Source organism: Lycium ferocissimum, chromosome 7 (assembly GCF_029784015.1).
Source record: "Lycium ferocissimum isolate CSIRO_LF1 chromosome 7, AGI_CSIRO_Lferr_CH_V1, whole genome shotgun sequence".
Classification (NCBI taxonomy): domain Eukaryota; kingdom Viridiplantae; phylum Streptophyta; class Magnoliopsida; order Solanales; family Solanaceae; genus Lycium; species Lycium ferocissimum.
This window is the reverse complement of record NC_081348.1, coordinates 27346933-27366154: the sequence shown is the minus strand read 5'-3', so window position 1 is coordinate 27366154 and position 19222 is coordinate 27346933. Positions and strand designations below refer to the sequence as shown.

Genomic DNA, 19222 nt, shown 5'->3' with positions numbered 1-19222 from the left:
GGCAAGATATTTACGTGAAAAACTCCTTGCTCAAGGGATTAAAAACCACGACCTACCCCAGTAGGATTTCCAACTTTACTAAACTGAGCAATGTTCAGATTACAACCTATTGCAACCTAGGAATTAAACTCTTAATCCCTCACCCTTACAATAACCCTATTGTAAGCAACTCTTGACTACCTCTAGCCAAGCAAACTAATACACCTTGCCTACCTCTAGACAAGTGTACCACTCAAAGCTTAAGTAGGTAAACAGCCTACAAACAACTTCTGAGAATTCAAACTAATACACCTAGACTAACTCTAGCCTAGTGTACCACTCAAAAGCTTGTGAAGATAAACTTCTTACAAGCAGCCCTTGAGAATTCAAGCACCTACAAACAGCTTCTTAAAAGATAAGAGTAGGTTTACAATTTATAGAACAAAGGAACAAAGACTCAACAACCTAAGGACTTGAAGCATCTTCAGTTCAGGGATCTGGTCCTTTGGCTTGTTGAGGCTTTGTTCTTGAGAGCACCTTGAGAGGGGTGGCGGCTGCACTTGAGAGAAATATAATTTTCAGATTTGCAAGTGTTGATCTTTAACCTAGCAATATGTTGTATATATATTAGGGTCTAGGGAGCATGTGACCATGGATAGGGACCTTTCATCTTTTCATATTGGCCTTTAGCTACAGGTTTGACCTCCAGCATGCTGCACCTGTGCTACTGCAGTTCTGCCAGTCAGAACAGTGCACACAGCTTTACAGCTGTCATGTTTCGTACAGTGCCCAGGGGACCTGATCAAGGACCTGGTCCTTGGCGTATTTGTCAAATCATCAAATCTATGAAATATCATAACTCACCACTAATTCACACTAGTTTTTTACGCCAAAGCACATTAATTTAGCATAGTTAAGTCATTAATTTAGCATAGTTAAGTGATAAGTTACAACTATTTACAAAGTAACCCAGTACGAGTGTTTTGTACAAACAACTTCTAGCTACCAAACCTTGGATTAGCTTGTATAGGCATTTGCTTTGACCATAACTAACAGCCTGAGAAAACATAAACCTCCACGAAGGAGGTTTCTACATCAAATTGGCATTGCTTACCTTACATCTTGACCAAAGGGAGACAGGTATTCTCCATTTGGACATCTAGAATGTTCCAGACTGATCAACTTCATGCTGCATAAGGTCAAAATCTGCACTTACGGGACTGTTCCCTGATGTTATCCAATTGCTGATGGAACACCGAGGGTATTCATCTCTTAGCTCTGTGCTGAACGTCGGAAATAATACCTGAACACGTGAAATATAAGGAATTATGCTTATGGAATCTTAAAACGAGTGCTTGTTCTTGTTTTAGAGTGGCAGTAGTTAATATTTCACTTGAACCAACTCAGAAAACGGATTTTGGCTGCTTTTTCCCCTTTAGAGAAGAGGTAAACTGCAAAGGCATGAGGATTTTGGCTGCTCTTTCCCCTTTAGAGAAGAGGTAAACTGCAAAGGCATGCCCTATTATGTGCATGCTAGACACAAACATCCAAAGGTATCAATATTACAAAATCTAATACCACCACCAACTTTTGAAGCATACATGCACACATACAAACAGATTAAAATTGTAGCACAAACAATAGAGGAACTTACACAAAAATATTTATGCCGTGGAGAGCAGCGTACTTCCGCAGCAGACGTTCAATTGTATACCATTCTGACCTATCAGAACCATCCTGATAACCGATTCTTGGCATGTGGATTGATGCTTGAAATATCAAAAAGCATAAAATAAACGGTTAGGATATTGCAGTGGAATAAAAAAAAAGTAGCCATCAATGAGGATATTTGAGCAATGCTTCCAAATGTAACATGATAATAGCTGGGTATGCACCGTGTTATAGCCAAGCAAACTTTTGAACAAATGCTTTTGGCAGTATAATAAACTGGTAAATATTACAAAAATTACAGAAATTTCTTGTACTACTTATTTTTACTAATAGCTTGGTATAGCCTAAGACCTACCTGCCATATCAGCGCATGTGCGCGCCACATTCCAGAAAATTCCTGACTAGGGATAACATAGCTCGTCATTCCTAGATGAGCATTTTTTTATTACCGTGGTGTCAGGGCTAACTTGCGCGCACCTTGACTAATTCTACGCAGCACCTGTTATCTCCCACCACCACAGATACCGGGTAACTCTATCCACAGAGATTCTGAATCAGTGCATTTGAAGGTGTATTTCAAGAAAATTCTTCAAATTCCAGTCACAAATTTCCAACATTCACAAGCAACTTTTGCAAGTGAAGTTCATGTCCTAACAACTTCAACTTCCACATTGAACTTCCGCATTGTTTTTCCAACTTCAATTTAAAATACTCTTTTTTCGACTTCAACTCAAATATTGTCCAAACACATATTTAGTCTCTTGTTATTCTAACAATTAAGATGCTAGTCATGTTTAGCTTTTCTAATTTATAGTGTCATCTCAGCCAATTTTCCCAGTGGAGTCGAACATGAATAACCACAAACAGTTATTCTACAGAAGGAATCTAAAATGTAAGTTTTTCTTCGTCAAAATGAATGACGAAAAAATCTCTTAAAATGTACCCATCAGAATTGAATCAAACTACTCAGAAAATTTTAAATTTGACAAAAATTGAACGGAATTAGTCGCAACCAATAATATTATAGAAAAGATCACCTTGAATCATCAATTATACGAGTGAAAACATGTAACTTTGTATTTCAGTTAAAATTCTTCCGAACGTGTATATTACTGCAATTCGCTGTAACTAAAGCTGTTACAGCCATTACCAAAATATACTCTTTGTATATATATATATATATATATATATATATATATATATATATATATATATATATATATATATATATATATATATATAGTTGGTTGCTATTAGTCCCACTACTTATTATTCAATTTTACTAGTATGCTTGAAACGTAATACTTAATAGTAGAAAAATGATGTTCTGAGACTTAAATTACATATATATTCCTTGTTTCACGGATCCAACGAGGAGGAAACAGATTAGCTTTGTATTCTTGATTTTCATTTGTTCTCTTCTAGGAACACTTGTTGCATTTGTTCTCTATTCTTGTACTTAGAAACACTGAAATCGATTTCAGCTTGGAACCTGCCTCCAAAAGATACTCAATTTTTTGCCGCTTATTTCACTTAATTTTGAATAACAAATGCAATTTTAGTATTTAAACTACCACCTGCTGGTATTTCTCTTCCAGTAGTTCTATCCATCTCAACATCAGAAGGTATATCACCAATTATCTGTCTGGCATGACAAATTAGTTATTATTGGCATGAAATGTACATGACATGGATGTGGAGAATTCATGGCCCCGATTAATTTAGGATTGAGGCTTAGTTGATTGATCAATATATGCTAGTATGTACCAGAGGAGATCACATTGATCGATACTACACTGTATCTAAGAGATCGGCAAAGTTTTCTCATCATTGCACAATGCAAATGTGGCAGGATCATAGCCAATGATCGTACGTTAGGTCCTCCATCGTGATCTTGAGTATAAGTTAATGGAATCGTGTGCCATGTGAACGTAAATCATTGTCATTCTAAACCGAGACTTACGTTAAGCTCTGTCGCAACCTTGTGGAATTAGGAGAAACGCATCCCGTCGCATCATGGGAAGCGTCGAAGCATTGTGAACCACCAAATTCCAAAGGAAAAAAATAAGAAATCTTCTTTATTTTTGAGGCACCCATCCCATAGCACATCCCCCATTCAACCTGTCGCTATACTATACTCCTAAGGCTCAGGTTGGGCTTTGGTCTAGCAGTAAGAGCGCGTGATGTTTGGGTTAGGCGCACATCGTGAGTTTGAACCATGCCATAGACAAAAGTTTGGTATGTAAGTGGAGAAGGGTAGAAGGGCGGGACCATTCTCCACTAAGTTCCACTCAGTTATCAAAGACAAAATTGAAATTAGGAACTCAAACAAAACCATAGAGAACTCAAACCACAAGTAAAGCAGAAGAAATGTTTCTTGAAGCATGGACATTGGAAATACCAGACTTCTGAGCAGCTGAATACGATGCTTTTGACAGACATCTCACCAAGTCAGGGATGGAGATACTGCCACGTGGGACTTTGCGCCTAGGGTTGTATGACTGCACAGCAGCTAAAGCTACCCATTGAGGAGCATGAGGTGAATCACTGCCATTAGCTACATCCTCTACATCACAATGATTGTGCGGAGAGTTAGCAAGAGAATTAATTAAAGCAAAGCATAAGACCAATAAAAGAAATTTGACAGGATTAAGTGACCAGGGGGAGGAGAGTACAGAAAAGGAAAGGTAACTACAGAACGAGTACATTTTGAGCAATATTCTTTCTGATTTTAAAAAATTCAGCAGTAGCTTACATTAGGTGTACTGAAGGTCATGGAAGCCACCAATTAACGGAAGCCCGTGTGGAATCTATCATTTCTTTTTGTTCTCCGCCGATTTAGATTTCTATTTTTTTCTTAACTTCCACTTAAACTAGTGTGAACCCTCAAGCTTTTCTATCAATGTAGTGTGCATATCTACTACCATAACATTTTATATACTTACAAAGACTCCAAAATCAACGGAAGCCCGTGTGGAATCTATCATTTCTTTTTGTTCTCCACCGATTTAGATTTCTATTTTTTTCTTAACTTCCACTTAAACTAGTGTGAACCCTCAAGCTTTTATATCAATGTAGTGTGCATATCTACTACCATAACATTTTATATACTTACAAAGACTCCTAATGGCAAGTCACGATATGCTAAGTTAAACAAACGTCCCATGATTTCAAATTAATTACCATGGCTGACTCAACTATAAATGCACGGGAGGTAATCAACTAGCTGAGAAGCAAACTTATGTGTGCAAAATAATAATAAACATCATAGAAAGGAAACATTCGTCTAAAGAGAACTAATCTAAAGGTAATTAAGGTGGAAGAAATGCATGCGCACATGCACCTCTTCTCTCATAAGTATCAAAGTACACTTGAATAACACAACTCAATGAGTTCCTTAATTAGCATAGAGAACTGACAAGCATAGGGCAAGTTAAGAACCTTGAACAACAGTGGTAGTGATGTCACAGAAAACAAGCACATGATCTTGACTAGTAAAAGCCCCAAATTTACCTGTTATCTCTATAAGATGGAGATCGCCTAGATGAAGATCACCAAATTCAGAAGCTCGCTCATATGCAGCGGGTACACTAGTTGACAGTCTTGCCAATGCATCAAACAAACCCCCATGGCCCCAGTTTCCTGATGTATCAACACAGCTGCCAAAATTGATAAGGAATCAGAACATGCAGTATAGATGAATTTTGGCAAGCTTGGGTGCTTTTAAGCAATTATCAAATGCAAGTGTCCTCTGTTTATCTCCAAATTAATAATTTAAGTACTCACAAACATCTCCAACCCAACAATGAAAGCTTAAAATAAAATCATGCGATTAAAACAACAGTCAAAATACTTTCTATAGAAGCTGCTATAAGCATCACAAAAATACTTTCTATAGAAGCTGCTATAAGCATCACAACCTTGACTAGAAAAGATAAATGTTTCATATACACCTGAATATAATGGTTGGCTCTGATGGAGACACTTTAGAAGGACGGGTGCAGTCCCCATAGACAAAGTGAACAGCTCCAGAATCGGAGGAGATATCGGTATCCAGAGCTGATATAGGATCTTTGACCGATAATGAGTGGTATCCAAGAGCTTCCCATTTTGACGATTTCTCCTCCTCTGCCTTTCTCTTTGCAGCTTCAGCTTTTAGATGCTTTTCTTCAGGCAAGCTTCTCCTATCTCCCAGCTCGAAAATTGTATTTTGGTTGGTTTGTGCTGCCTCCTTGAATTTCTTAACCCACTCGAGATATGAAGCTTCATCAAGAACTTGATCAAGCTTAACGGACTCTGGACCCCTTTTCGTAACAACATTGAACTCACTTAACAAGTTAACTGGCTTAACCTCCAACTTGTTATCTTTGACTGAACGCTCTTCATTGCGAAATGCAATAATTGTTTCTACCATTGCAGTCAATTCAGTACTATCAAGTTGATCTGATTCTTCATTGGTTACCTCTTCAGGATCTAGCATATGCAAGCCAAGTATAACAGATCGCAAGTCACTAGCTTCAGCTCCTGCAATCTCTTTCCCTTCCTGTTCCAAGACATCATCTCCTACAATGTTGTAGCTAAGCTGTAACTTCCGTTGAGCTCTACGCATGATGACCTGCACAGTCAGAACCTTCCTTTAGGAACTAAATATCAACTTTGAAGTAAAATCTCAATCTTCTTCTCACCTCCTCAACTGTCTGCTCTGTGACTAAATTTATCGATAACACGTGGTTTGTTTGACCAATTCGGTGAGCACGCTGCAAGGCCTGCTTGTCTACCTGGGGATTCCAATCTTGCTCATAAAATATGACCTACAACACCACAAATTGTCAAGGAGATGAAAGAAATGGATGTCCAATAAGGGTAAGACGGGTCCAGATGTTAGTAAGACGCACTCAAGTGGCCAAAAGAAACAGCAATGACTATTTTTCTGCACTTGAAATCAAACTTAAAAGAAGAACTAAAGTACATTATTCAATTAACTTGCAAGAATTGCATCATTAAGCTTCGGCAGGTCCAGTTAAACTATGACTTCCTAATATATGCTCCAACTATCACCTAGTAAGAATCGATTGGCATCACTGTGATACATGTTGTCAGCAAACACGAGCTATCAGCACTTTTTCCTTGATGGTATAACTCATGAGCTAAACGTCACAATGATAATGATTAGGAAAAGAGAAGCGCATCAATATCCATGAATGAGGATAATATTCTTTAACAAATTTGAGATCAAGCGTCGAACCAGTCTAAGCTTGAAACAGTTCAGATGTTCTACTCCTGCATTACAACTTCACTTTCGGGTATGATCCAATTGTCCATATCACCTTTTTCCATATCTCAAGAGGAGAAAAAGTTGATGAAACGAGCAGTGCTTACTTGTACGATATATATTCGGGAAAAAAGTACTTGTACAACATATATCCGGAAAAAAAAATACTTGCACAATATGTTGATTAACCCAAGCATATAACCTTAAACCATTTGATAATAGAAGTTACACTAGCAATTGGCACTCACTGTATCAGCAGCCACAAGATTCAATCCAACTCCACCAGCTCTTGTTGAAATCAAGAAAACAAATGCTGCATTTTGTTTGGCTTCAGACTTTGATCTTTTATTGACTGACTGGTGACTGAAGCTCCTGATTGCAGCGAACCGCTCTTCCGCACGAATTGAACCATCAAGACGCTCATAAGAATATTTCCTCAATTCCAGATAATCCTGCATAAGATTAACAAGGAAGAAGAAACAGTTCAAACATTTCTAGTATAGTTTTTGTGAAAGATACCACATTACAAACATTTACCTGCAATATATCAAGTGTTTGAGTCATCTGAGCAAAAAGAAGAACCCTATGCCCATATGCATGAAATTTTTGAAGAAGATGATCTAAAATTAGCAGTTTGCCGCTAGCCTGAGCAGTAGTATCAGGTGAGAAGATAAGAATTCCATACTTTTTTTGCGATGGGACATTAAAATAATAAATACAAAAGAATGCAGCATAATCTTTTAATGCTAAAAATAACTACCAGCTACATACTCTTAACTAAGTAACTGCCAGGTAGATCGCAATTATATAAGGTGCATATCCAGAGTGAAATCTACAAACACAAAATTAAGAACAATGGCAATCAGCACAACAGATACAGTACCTGAACTAGGTGTTCTCCCTCTTCATATGGTTCCGGTTCTATACCGGCAAAAAGGTAAGGATGACTACATGCTTTTCGTAGTTGAATTACCTGGAAGCGAGTCTGCAGGTTAGTTTTGGGGAAGACACAAGCTGAGCTCCAACAAATAGATCTTCAGTTCCAAAGCATTTTTCTCACCCTTTAAAGGCTAAAACAGCTAAGCTTTATATTTATGACAAAATGAAGTGGAGATGCTGAACCACAGAAAAGATACTTGGTGGGATCTCATTGGATGCAAATTCAACTTATAAAGGTTGTGAGTATATTAAACAAGAATGCCAATAAACCTCTCCCAATATGCAAGAACATGTCCCAACAAGCATCTGCTCTTACTTCCATCAGATAACAAAAACTCCAAGCATCGGACTGTAAAAATGCTAACTCTTAAAACACCAATACCAATATGTAAGTTACCTCACTGACTATAAGGTATAATCAATCAATTTATGTCATAGTAACTTGTCTTACAGTCATGAAGCAGAAACCTTACAGTCGAATTACAAATATTAGTACATACAGTCAGTACATAATTACACGACAATTTTCAGTCTCTATTTGCTGCTTTTTCAAGTATCAACTAAGATTCACATTTTTATTAAGGAGGCTGTAAAACTACTCCTAAAAACTAAATATTTTACACGAGTATAACCCAATTCTTTACAAGTAACATATCACGAGTATAACCCAATTCTTTACAAGTAACATATCATCAACTTTAAAGTATGACTAGTTACTCTAAAAAAATCGCCACACGTAACTGTTCCATATGCATTACTTGTACATGGTTTACTAACAGTACGTCCTATTAGCCAGAACCAAGATTTATAGCTCAATTCTTACCTCCATTTCGCAACTCAGCTTCAATTATTTACCTGCTGATAATCCTGGGAAGAATCTGGCATATAGTCACCTAAAAAAGAAGCTCTATAGCTTCTCTAACTACTCAGGATGTAGTAAACTAGAAACCACCACCTTAATGTAAAGTATCTGTCAAACGTCAAGTTAGCTAATTAAACAGTACTCATAACCTTCAGAAGCTTTCTACAGCCACTCAAAATGCGTAATAAGAAACCTTTTGTTGCACTTTATTGATACAACAAGTTCATTCGAGATTCACCCACCAGATCCACATGGAAAACAAGTTAAACTCAGCAACCTGGAAGCCACCAAACCCAAAATGAGAAACTCCTTGCCAAAAAGATAGGTATATACCATATTCTGTAATGACCGAGTATTGGAAGCTCCAGAAGCAAGTGCTAGCAGCTGAGTCAGCTCCTTCCTTAATATGGACATATACACCTTCTTTTGCAGGGCAACCAAAGGTGCCATCCTAGAACCAAAATTACTGGCATATTAGCAACGCTACACACAAGTCCAAGAAAACCACATCAAATACTATTGTCAACCATATAAAGATTGGATATATCCTCTACCAGCTCTAGTGAAACTTCAGCAATCATATATCATTTGCCAAATGAGTGATCATGAGAAAGATGAACTTACACAGTAATCTCAGTAAGAGGTGGCAGCACAAGAGTCCCCAACTCGATAAGCTGAGATTTAGTTCTTCGGAGCATAAATGCTCCTATCACATATTTCAAAATTTTGAATTGTTCCTTAGCTTTGTCTGCATCAGGGCCTGCTCAGCAGAGCCATATTAGAGTAAGAATCGGAGTGTAAGAATCGGAGTGTGTCATATTGCTCTTCGGTGAATTGATATGGCCATGTCATTCGGGAATTAAAGAGATCCTCCTATTTAATTCAATGCAATCTTGTTAAGTGAAATCTGAAGTCCCACTCAAGAACTAAGGCAGCAGACAGTAGCATCTTCATATTGAAGAATCACTCTGAATTTTCACAATATCATTTCTTCGCCTCTAGACTAAATTCACAGTTGAAAAACTTTGATTTATAAAAAAATAGAAGAGACCAGTGTCTGTCCCAATAACCCAACTTACAGTATGTTACAAAAGAGTTATAGGAGCAATGCTCCCGTTAACTGGAAAAACATAGAACTGGACAAACAAATTCCTTAAAAGAGCCATGGGCTGTTTTCGTGGGTGTGGAGAAAAATGAAGAACAATAAAGTACTCTTTTCTCATAAATAAAAAAAAATGAATGTTGTTCTGACTCAGCCATTGGAAGCTTATTACTAGCATGTTTCTCTTCTTCCCAACCACTGCCACCCAATTCATAGCCTCCCCTTTTCCAGTAAGCATAACAAATTGTTAGATAAATATGTACAAGAGAAGAGAGGAGGCTTTGGCATGTTGTAAGGGTCTGAAATTTTCAGATGATTCCAGAATGCACCATGTTCAATCAACAGTTTGAAAAACATTTATTTTGAGCAGGAAAACGGTTAATATCCTACACACATCCATTTTGCAGAGAAAGACAGTGGGCAGCTAAGATAGTGGTCACTATCAGCAGTTAAAAGCGAAAAATCACACATGATATTAGCCACTAAGCAGGAATTTTCTATTCTATCAGTCCCTAAAGCACGACATATATCAGAACAAAGATCAGAGATCATTGACAGACCAAAGTATACTGGTTGTAGATTGTTCTCTAAAAGCTATAAAATATCATAAAGTAACAGAACTACAAAAACACACCAAATTCTCAATATACATATAAAAAGAAGATAAGCCACAGCAAAACTGCCCCAACTAGCCCAGAATCATCAAGTTGCCTAAAAACTTCAGAAAGAAAATAAACACTGTCCAAAATTTCTGTGGTCATCTTTAAAGAAAACAGGCAAGCTAATGACTCATGACAGGTGTAAGTATTACATGAAGGATCTCCAGCTTCCTTGAATGAAGAGAGGAACTGCTCCAGCGTTCCAAAAACTGAAGGCATACTGAAGTGTAAGAGAGCCCAAAGCTCTGAAAGGTTGTTTTGTATGGGAGTGCCAGTCATTAACAATTTCCTTGGCATAACAAAACGCTCTTTGAGCACATTATACAGGACCTGCAAAGATTTCAAACACTTAGCCAAACAAAGATTTGTGCGCTATAGGGTCGTAAGAAGAACTTCCAAAACAGCATATCCGTATCGGTTGAAAGTCAATGCTGAGTCCCATTCCCCCCCTCCAACCAAAAGTTTAACGACATTTTAGAATTGCTCCAGAACATTAAGAAATAGACATGTCCCCTTTTTCACCTTTTTAGTTGGAGTCTAAAGGGCACTCGAGGGCAATTGTATTTCATTGTTCTTTTTTTTTTTTTTTTTTTTTTTTTTGATAAGTAATTGTATTTCAGTGTTTTTTAATATGAAAATGGCTTCCAACTCAAACTTCCACCATAACATTGACATCCTCCATCACAACTTTTGAATTCTCAAACTTACCCTTTTAGTACATCAACAACAACAACATACCTAGTGTAATCCCACAAGTGGGGTATAAGGAGGGTAGTGTGTAGTGTGTACGCATACCTTACCCCTACCTTGGGAAGTAGAGAGGCTGTTTCCGATAGACCCTCGGCTCAAGTAAAAAAATTCTCTTTATTAATAACACATCATTCCAACATACTACTACAGATTCAAAATTGCATTTTACATGATATTAAAATCTACAAAAAGGAATAATATAATTAAATTTTTTTTCTGGGCATCAATGAAAGCTGGAGGAAGAACTTTATTTTCAAAGTAATGATGATATTGAAGATGTATCATCAGATTACCCCTCAAGAGGAAGATAGCTCCGGTCAAGGACTGGAAAGTTCAGAAAAAGACTGATATTATGTTTCCTCTTAAGGGGTAGATTATAATATGTAAGCCAAATTTGCTAAAAAAATATTCATCCATGGAACAGATAATCCTTACCCATACATTTCCGCTATAATAATCATATTTATACAGAAACGTGGTAAAGTTGCAGGACACTATCACATCCCTACTAGAATGCTAGGTAAATCCCAGTTCGTTCTACACTTAATTAGTACATTTAAGGTAATCTATAGGATTAACTTTATTCACATTGACCACACATCATAACTGCATAAGTTGTCAATATTGTATCTTATACCACTTTTTGAACATTGTACATACAACAGCAGCTAGCATCAATCTCATACTGGATGGAGTCAGCAATATGAATCTTTAATAATCATTCAGCTCGATTTGAACATTTTCATGCCAATAGTCACGTATACCACGCATTCTTATTGTTTTCTTTTTAGGTGAAGGGTGAAGACCGGGCATGGTAAACGATGAAGGTTGTTAAGTATCTCCCTATGTCGTTTTTGGAGATCCTCACCTCTTGAGCTAGCTTCTGGGGTTGAGTTAGAGGTTCATTTCATCATCAGTGATGAGGAAATCTGGTTATAGGAGGTTTCCGAATTAGATGTATGGAATAGCATTTCAAGGCAAAATAGACATATAAGCGAATGAGTTTCTCACTTGACTTCAAGTGGGGGAAGGCTAGTTAAAGAACAAGAAAGATCTTTAATTATATGAATCATACATTAAACCCCAAGATCAGTTGTGATATCTCAAGTTAGATGGAAGAAAAAAAAAAGAATTTCAGACATACACTAGATGGATTCTTGAGCCTCTGTGCTTCGTCAATTATTGCATAACGCCAGGGAACTTGGGATAGAAAATCTTCATCAAGTAATACTATGTCGTAAGTAGTCAACAGCACATCAAAAGGTAGTGCTTTTGCCTGTAAGAAATGAGGAAATTCACGGTAACATAAATAATAAAAAATGAGACTTCTTGAAGAGTAAATAACTTGTAAAGCCCCAGCGATGCCTTTCAATGTCCATATAGAGCTTATATAAATGTATAAGAACCAACTTAAAATTAAATTTGATTGTCTGTAGAGACACACGTTAGCAACGTGAAGTGCCACGCAATCCAATACTTACATCAGAAAACGCCTGCTTGTTCACATGCTCATACATCTTCTTACGTAAGTTGCGTCGATGCTCCTTTTCTCCAGTATAGGATAGCACTCTCAATTTTGGGGCGAAATTGGCCATTTCAGAGATCCAACCATCCGTCACGCTAAGAGGACAGAGTACCACTGCAACATTTTGCAAGAGCTAAGCATAGATTGTTAACCTAAGATGTGTCTAGGCTACTATCTCTTATTAGATCAAATGACAATTCTTCCCACTCACAGAATGGTCCAGGGGTCTTTAGATAGACTTTCAGATAGCTCAGCAAAGATATAGCTTGCAAAGTCTTCCCCAACCCCATCTGCCAATAAACAATTCATACCAAAGAGAAATCAAGACACTATCCCTTAACGACAAATTCGCTACTTAACAAATCACTATTTCTTGTATTATCAGTTAGAGATACTGCCCAACCTAGATAAGCTTGAGGAAGGAGATTCAAGTAAGCAAAAGATTTCTGCCTAGCAGAGACCACTTAGTTTTTACCTATGTTTCGTTTAGTCAAGGCTCCAAAATCTTCCAATCAACATGAAGTTCTCTTACGGATTTAAATCTTTGTCTAACAAGCACCCGTGGACACAGCCAGAACTCAGAGTATCCAAAAGGAAGATCGTATCAAGAAGACAAATAAAGGAGAACTCAAAACTTGGGTGACAAATTAAGCCATTAATTGCAGCCTAATCCAATTTACTAAAACAAATTTAACTACTTGCTGCACAAAATTCTGATATGATCCATAAAAACTCCAGAAATAGAAAACTTATAGCAAGTTCTAAAAAAGGAACTTGTTAAATGTTGAGCACAATTGTGTATATCCAAATGTGCATACCTCATCCCCTGTAAAAAGAATAAAATGACAACATCAGTAGTCATGTCAGATTAGCACAATCAATTCTAGAAATAAATACTCCCTCCATCCCAAGAACATGGCAAATTCGACTCATATATTCAGTGTTATTTCAGACCTTTTCTCTTCTGAAATCAAATTTTATATCTTTGGAGCATACATAAAAAGCTGTACTACTCTATAAATCCAAATATAATTTAAATTTATTCAATAGAGTAGCAATGTAAAACAGAGCAATCCAATTCGAGAGAAGTAGTAAAAATCATCTTAAAGTTAAATTATATTGTTGAGGCAACACCACGAAATTAACGCAATACAAGTAATTACTCCCTCTGTTTCAATTTGTTTTTCTAACTTTCCTTTTTAGTCTGTTTCAAAAAGAATGTCTCTTTTCTTTTTTGACAACTCTTTCATTCCAACTTTCCACATGGCACGTTTCAGAGCACAAGATTAAAGAGCATTTTGATATATTCTACGTATATTTAATTTAAGGCCACAAAATTAAACGGCATTTTGATACAACCAGAGAAAGAAATTGAAAACAATTATAAGTTTGTATAAGGAGACAATAGGAGAGTAGAAGAAGAGAATACCGAGAATGACGTTGACGCCGAGAAGATATGTTCGAATGAGCCATGACACTCCTTCTATTTGGTGAGGTTTAAGACTCGCTTTCACTCCCAAGTCAACGGTATTGACCGCTGAATTATCGCCACCGTATACAAACTTCGCTGCCGCCATTAATCGCTGCTCGTAATTCATCGCTTTCTCTTTTTCAGAGCCAAATGAGTAGTATTTATTCGAGACGTGCGCGGGGAATGTTAATTTACTAGAATGCCCCTCAAACGGGAATCAATACTGCCATTTTTCGTACCAAATGCTATTTTGATGTAAAAAATAGTATTTTGGAGCTCTAATCTTTCTTGCACCATTTTGGTGTGTGAATAATTTGGTGCAACACTATTCATCCACACTATTACTATTCATCAATATTTTTTTATTATATAACATTTTTAATTTAATATATTATAAATTTTAATTTTTTCATCTAGATCCCTAACATACCTAAATATTTTTTATGTAATATCTTTATAATATTAATTTTACATCTTAATTTTGGAGTGTGATTTTTATAAATTAATTTTCATATACATTATTTTTATATAAAATTGTAAGTTAATTTTATTATAAGTTATAATTGTATGAAAAAATATAAACATCACAAAATTTATATTATTTAAAAATTTATTGTATAAAATAATTTTATATTAAATGGTTATATAACAAAAGAATATGAATTACATGGGATGAATATGTAAAAAAGAAAAAAAGAAAGAATTTGTTTTATTGAATAAAAAAATAAAATTTAAATAAAAGAAAATAATATAATATATAAGAGATAAAAGAATATAGAAGGAATATTCTTTTTTGGTATAAAAAATAGTGTAATGGATTGGAGTTAATTTTCACTATTTTGGTATAAAAAATGATGCACAAGGTTGGAGATGCCCTAATAAAGGTGGGTCATTGGTACTTTAAAAGAGCAGTCAATATGTGCTATTTGGCTGAATTGTTGGGCCCCCCAGCCCAATCTGTGATTTGATAGAGTTGGGTTATGGTTTTTGCTCGAATGGTCCTTCACATAGATAGGTCTTTAAATTTTGTCCCTCAAATCGCTAGTCTTCTTTTTTTTCCCCTCAAATCACTGGTCTTTAATTTATTTATTTTTCCTATTTCTCATTTAATGAAAATTTGTGAGCTAAAGTATGCTTATTCACTAATCTACGAAACCATAGACTCTGGATTCGAACCCCAGAAGAGTTAAAAAAAAAAAAAAAACACAATTTCGCAAGACAAGATTTCGTAGAAACTATGTCTATTCAGGAAAAGTTACATGGAAAATCTGCCTTGTCTGGCATAGCCCTGTAGAAATTAAGCTATCCCACAGAATTATCTTTGGACAAGGCATAGTTTCTATGAAACATTGTCTTTCGAACTCAGAATGTCAAGGATATTTTCTGCCACTTTTTATTACTTAAAGTGCCGAAAGGTAAAAATTAAAGACCAGCGATTTGAGGGACAAAAATTAAAGACCACCCCAAGGTAGGGCCAATCGTGTGAATTGCCCGTTGGTTAAGATTTTTTGAGCCCGTTTAAGAACAAGGCTTTTTAGCCCGACCATAAAAAACCAGTTGGCTTGTGGGCTTGAGCGTGTCTACATTGGACATACCTGCGGGCCAAATAAAAAGGTTAATAAAAAATAAATAAAAAGAAAAGAGAGTATAAAAATAACAAAACGAGTCCAAACTCAAAGTCTACTTAAACCATCATAGATTTATTGATATATCTATTTAATTCTAGGGATATCAGTTATTAATGATGAAAGCCATTCAGTTTAGCAGAAGTTGTATGTCCAACAAGATTGTTTTTTGGTGTTGTTGGACCCAAGATATTTGCATAGAATGGTAGAGATTTCATATTGAAGTCATACAACCAAATCTTTAATTGAAGCCATAAATATTGTTTTGTAAATATTTATGTCATCATTTTTAATTTAAATGAATTATGATTTTTTTTTAAAAGGTGGGCTGGTTGTTTTAAGGCCCATCAAAATGATGGGCCAATCCGCCCTGGTCCGTCAAATTTGAAAGTCTGCGTGTGCTAGCCCGGATGGGCTGGGCTAGCCCATTTTGACAGGTCTAGTACTTTTGCCCCTATTTTGTGTTGGTAGTTTTATCCTTTCATAACAAACAATCTTTTTGCGGAGCATAAGTTTGTATTTTCGCATTATAATATGGGAAAAGGACACTACCTAGCCATTAGGAATTTGTTTGGCCCATGTTCGGGCCTAATACGGCGATTTGGCCTTTCGGCCCAAACTATTTCAAGGTGCTAGCCCAGCAGTCCATTCACTGCAAAAAAAGATCAAAACGTCGCCACTAAGAGTTCATTACAAAATGATCAGACTTTTTTTTGGTGGCGACTTTAAGAGCAAAAAGTTGCCACTAAAGGTTCACTACAAGAAGACCAAACAAGTCGCCACAAAAGATCAAAAGTCGCCACTAAAGATCGACAAAAAAAATCTTATTGAGCCTTCAAAAAATATCCCAAAACATGTTTAATTAGTAAGTATACATTGATTGAGCCTTCAAGAAATATCCAAAACATGTATAATATGTGTATAATTAGTAAGTATATGTTAATTATACATTTATTAAATATTAATTATACAACAATGATACATTTTCTAAACACGTAGCGTAAAGATACATATTCTATACAACCATGATACAGTTTCTATACATATGATGGATTTTCTCTACAACAATGATATAATTTCTATACATATGTTGAAATTAATTGAAAAGGGGATAAAAATGTCTTTTAAGCTTCTTGGGCCATTCGGTTGTTGATAGTTTGGGCCGGATGGCCATTTGTGTCCTTTTCCCTTATAATATTCCACAAGTTATGTCCACGCACTTAAAGAACTTATGTCCTGCTAGGCATACGTTTGATTTTGAAGGGAAAAATTAAAGATCAGCCCATTTGAAGGGCAAACCGTGCAATTTCTTCAATCGAGGTGGCATTCACTTGAGAAAATTGATTTTCCCCAAAGACTGTTTTTGAAATATTGTTTGCAACAATTATGTTTCAACAAGATTTCACTAAGGAAAAGGTTATTTAAATTCTTTAAAGAATTGTTCTTCAAGTTGTTGAAGCAAATTCTGTCCTGGAATCTTTACTACTCTGTCCCAAAGAGGACTTGAAATTCAAGATCTTATTGCACAAAAAAGTTAATTAGTGTAACATTTTTAAACTTCAAGGAAAGGTTTCTTTACAAAACTTTCACCAAATAAACACCTTTTGCAAAAAAAAAAAAAAAAAAAAAGGTCATGTTATAATTCATAATTTTGTAATTAAATATACTTATAAGATTCTAATCAAAGAAAAGTTGTTTCATTCTCTAGAGTCTAGATAATAGAAGTTTGGTATAAGATGAACATTAAGCTTCTTTTTTTACGGTCATTTTATAAGACCAATAAAAAAATTCAACCTTACTTAACCAAGTGACTCGAAGTAAAAATTATTCAGGATCGAGCATTAGAGGAAGTCAACACTCATAAGTGACATACTTATTAAGGCAGCAAGATCGGGAGTTCGAGCATAATACAGTGATACATGGCGAACACGCTCACCATATAATCACCGGATAGCAAAGAAGCCATGCATCTCCATTCTTGGGTTACAGTAGTGTCGTCAGTATCACTCAATGACCAATCATAAACAAGATAAATGAGTATCTAGTAAGTGTTAGCGTCCATAGGAGAATACAAAACACGATTTCGTCCATCGAAAGAAGCACGCACAAAAAAGGATGAGAGGATGGACAAATAAAAAGGAGTAATAAAAGGACGAATAGACAAATAAAAAAGGATTAATAAAAGGACGAATAAACACACATTATCCAATCTATGCAAACTGAAATACTTTGTAGTAGATTTACAGGTACCGTCTTATTGACAGTAAACACCTTGCGTTATGATTCATGTTACTCATCACTTTTACTTTAGGAAGGGAAAGCTCTCATTTGATTTTTTAGAGATCCAATATTTAGTCGACCACCGCGAGAACGTGCAAGAGACCAATAAATTACCTGAGTAGCCTATATCGAATAGTAAATCTACCACATGAAAGTGCAATCTGCCCCCTAAGAGAATAGAATTAGTCCATTGCACAATGGGCGACGATCCAACATATTATTACTTTATTAAATTATTTAATCATGATAAGTTAAATTAGTTTGATGTAAATATTCGACGCGAATAAGTGAGTAAATTCCCTAAAAGGCCATTCATGTATTGAAATTTGCCTTCAAATACCACTTTTGTTTCTTTTAGGACTAGATTATCATCCAACTATCACCATTTTTCTCAGAATATACTAAACACCCAAAATCATCTTTCTCTCCTAATTGGCATGCCATGTCACATAGAATTCTATTTTTTAATAATAAATTTATTTAAATCATCAAATCCATTTAACTCAACCCAATCTAAACTCATTTAACCAAACAACTCATGTCTCATACCCATTTAAACCGGTTAGAAAACATAAAGAAAACATCAAAGTTAAGTTATCTATTTAACGGTAAGAATATAAAAGAGAACAAAAGAAAATTCTTGGGGGGAGTTGCTTGGGGCATTTAATTATTGGTGACTCTTTAGTTTTTTATTTTAGGAGAGGTGACTCAAGTTTTAATTATTAGGTGGAGGTGATAATTTTCTATTAGTGATTAAGGAGTTTTGAAGTTGCCCAAAAGTTTTCATTTTGACACTTTGACCCTCAACTTTATTTTTAACACTTTGCACTCAAGTTTTATTTTTAATACTTTGACCCACCCCCCCAGACCCCACCCCCAGGACCCCATGCCCCCTACGCCCCTCCCCCGCCCCCACCCCCACCCCACCCCCTGCCAATTTTTTTCTTTATTTTTTTTTCACCCCCTCCTCCTCCCAACCCCCTAACCCCCCACCCCCACCCCCAAAAAAAATAATTATTTTTTATTTTATTTATTTGTTTTTTCACCCCCCCCCCCCTCCTCCTCCTCCTCTTCGCAACCCTCCCGC

At 36.0% G+C, this 19222-nt stretch overlaps 1 protein-coding gene across 4 annotated transcripts; it reads right to left on the bottom strand.

Annotated features, from left to right (window-relative positions):
• Positions 1–9: 9 nt before the first annotated feature.
• Positions 10–14363, bottom strand: LOC132064110 (probable helicase CHR10). Of its 4 annotated transcripts, none has more exons than XM_059456992.1 (17): positions 14189–14357; positions 13578–13585; positions 12971–13049; positions 12716–12873; positions 12379–12510; positions 10637–10814; positions 9348–9486; positions 9057–9174; positions 7806–7895; positions 7460–7567; positions 7171–7374; positions 6336–6461; positions 5604–6265; positions 5164–5309; positions 4052–4216; positions 1634–1748; positions 10–1282 (listed from the first exon to the last, which is right to left on the bottom strand). In XM_059456992.1, exons 1-17 carry the CDS (start codon positions 14355–14357, stop codon positions 1252–1254), a joined length of 2628 nt encoding a protein of 875 aa, XP_059312975.1. In that variant the 3' UTR covers positions 10–1251. The 4 variants fall into 4 exon arrangements, with proteins under 4 accessions (XP_059312975.1, XP_059312972.1, XP_059312973.1 ...); XM_059456989.1 differs by having other exon boundaries at positions 9348–9483; positions 12971–13050; positions 13143–13585; positions 14189–14327; XM_059456990.1 differs by lacking the exon at positions 13578–13585 and having other exon boundaries at positions 9348–9483; positions 14189–14363.
• Between the last annotated feature and the right edge of the window lie 4859 nt (positions 14364–19222).

Bases quoted from the DNA above. Each gene is read 5' to 3' on its own strand.
- LOC132064110 (XM_059456992.1), bottom strand. From the start codon at position 14,357: ATGAATTACGAGCAGCGATTAATGGCGGCAGCGAAGTTTGTATACGGT. The intron at 7,896-9,056 runs GTATATACCTAT...ACTCGCTTCCAG, and splicing joins CTCGGTCATTACAGAATATG to GTAATTCAACTACGAAAAGC. The intron at 1,283-1,633 runs GTAAGTTCCTCT...TCACGTGTTCAG, and splicing joins CACGGCATAAATATTTTTGT to GTATTATTTCCGACGTTCAG.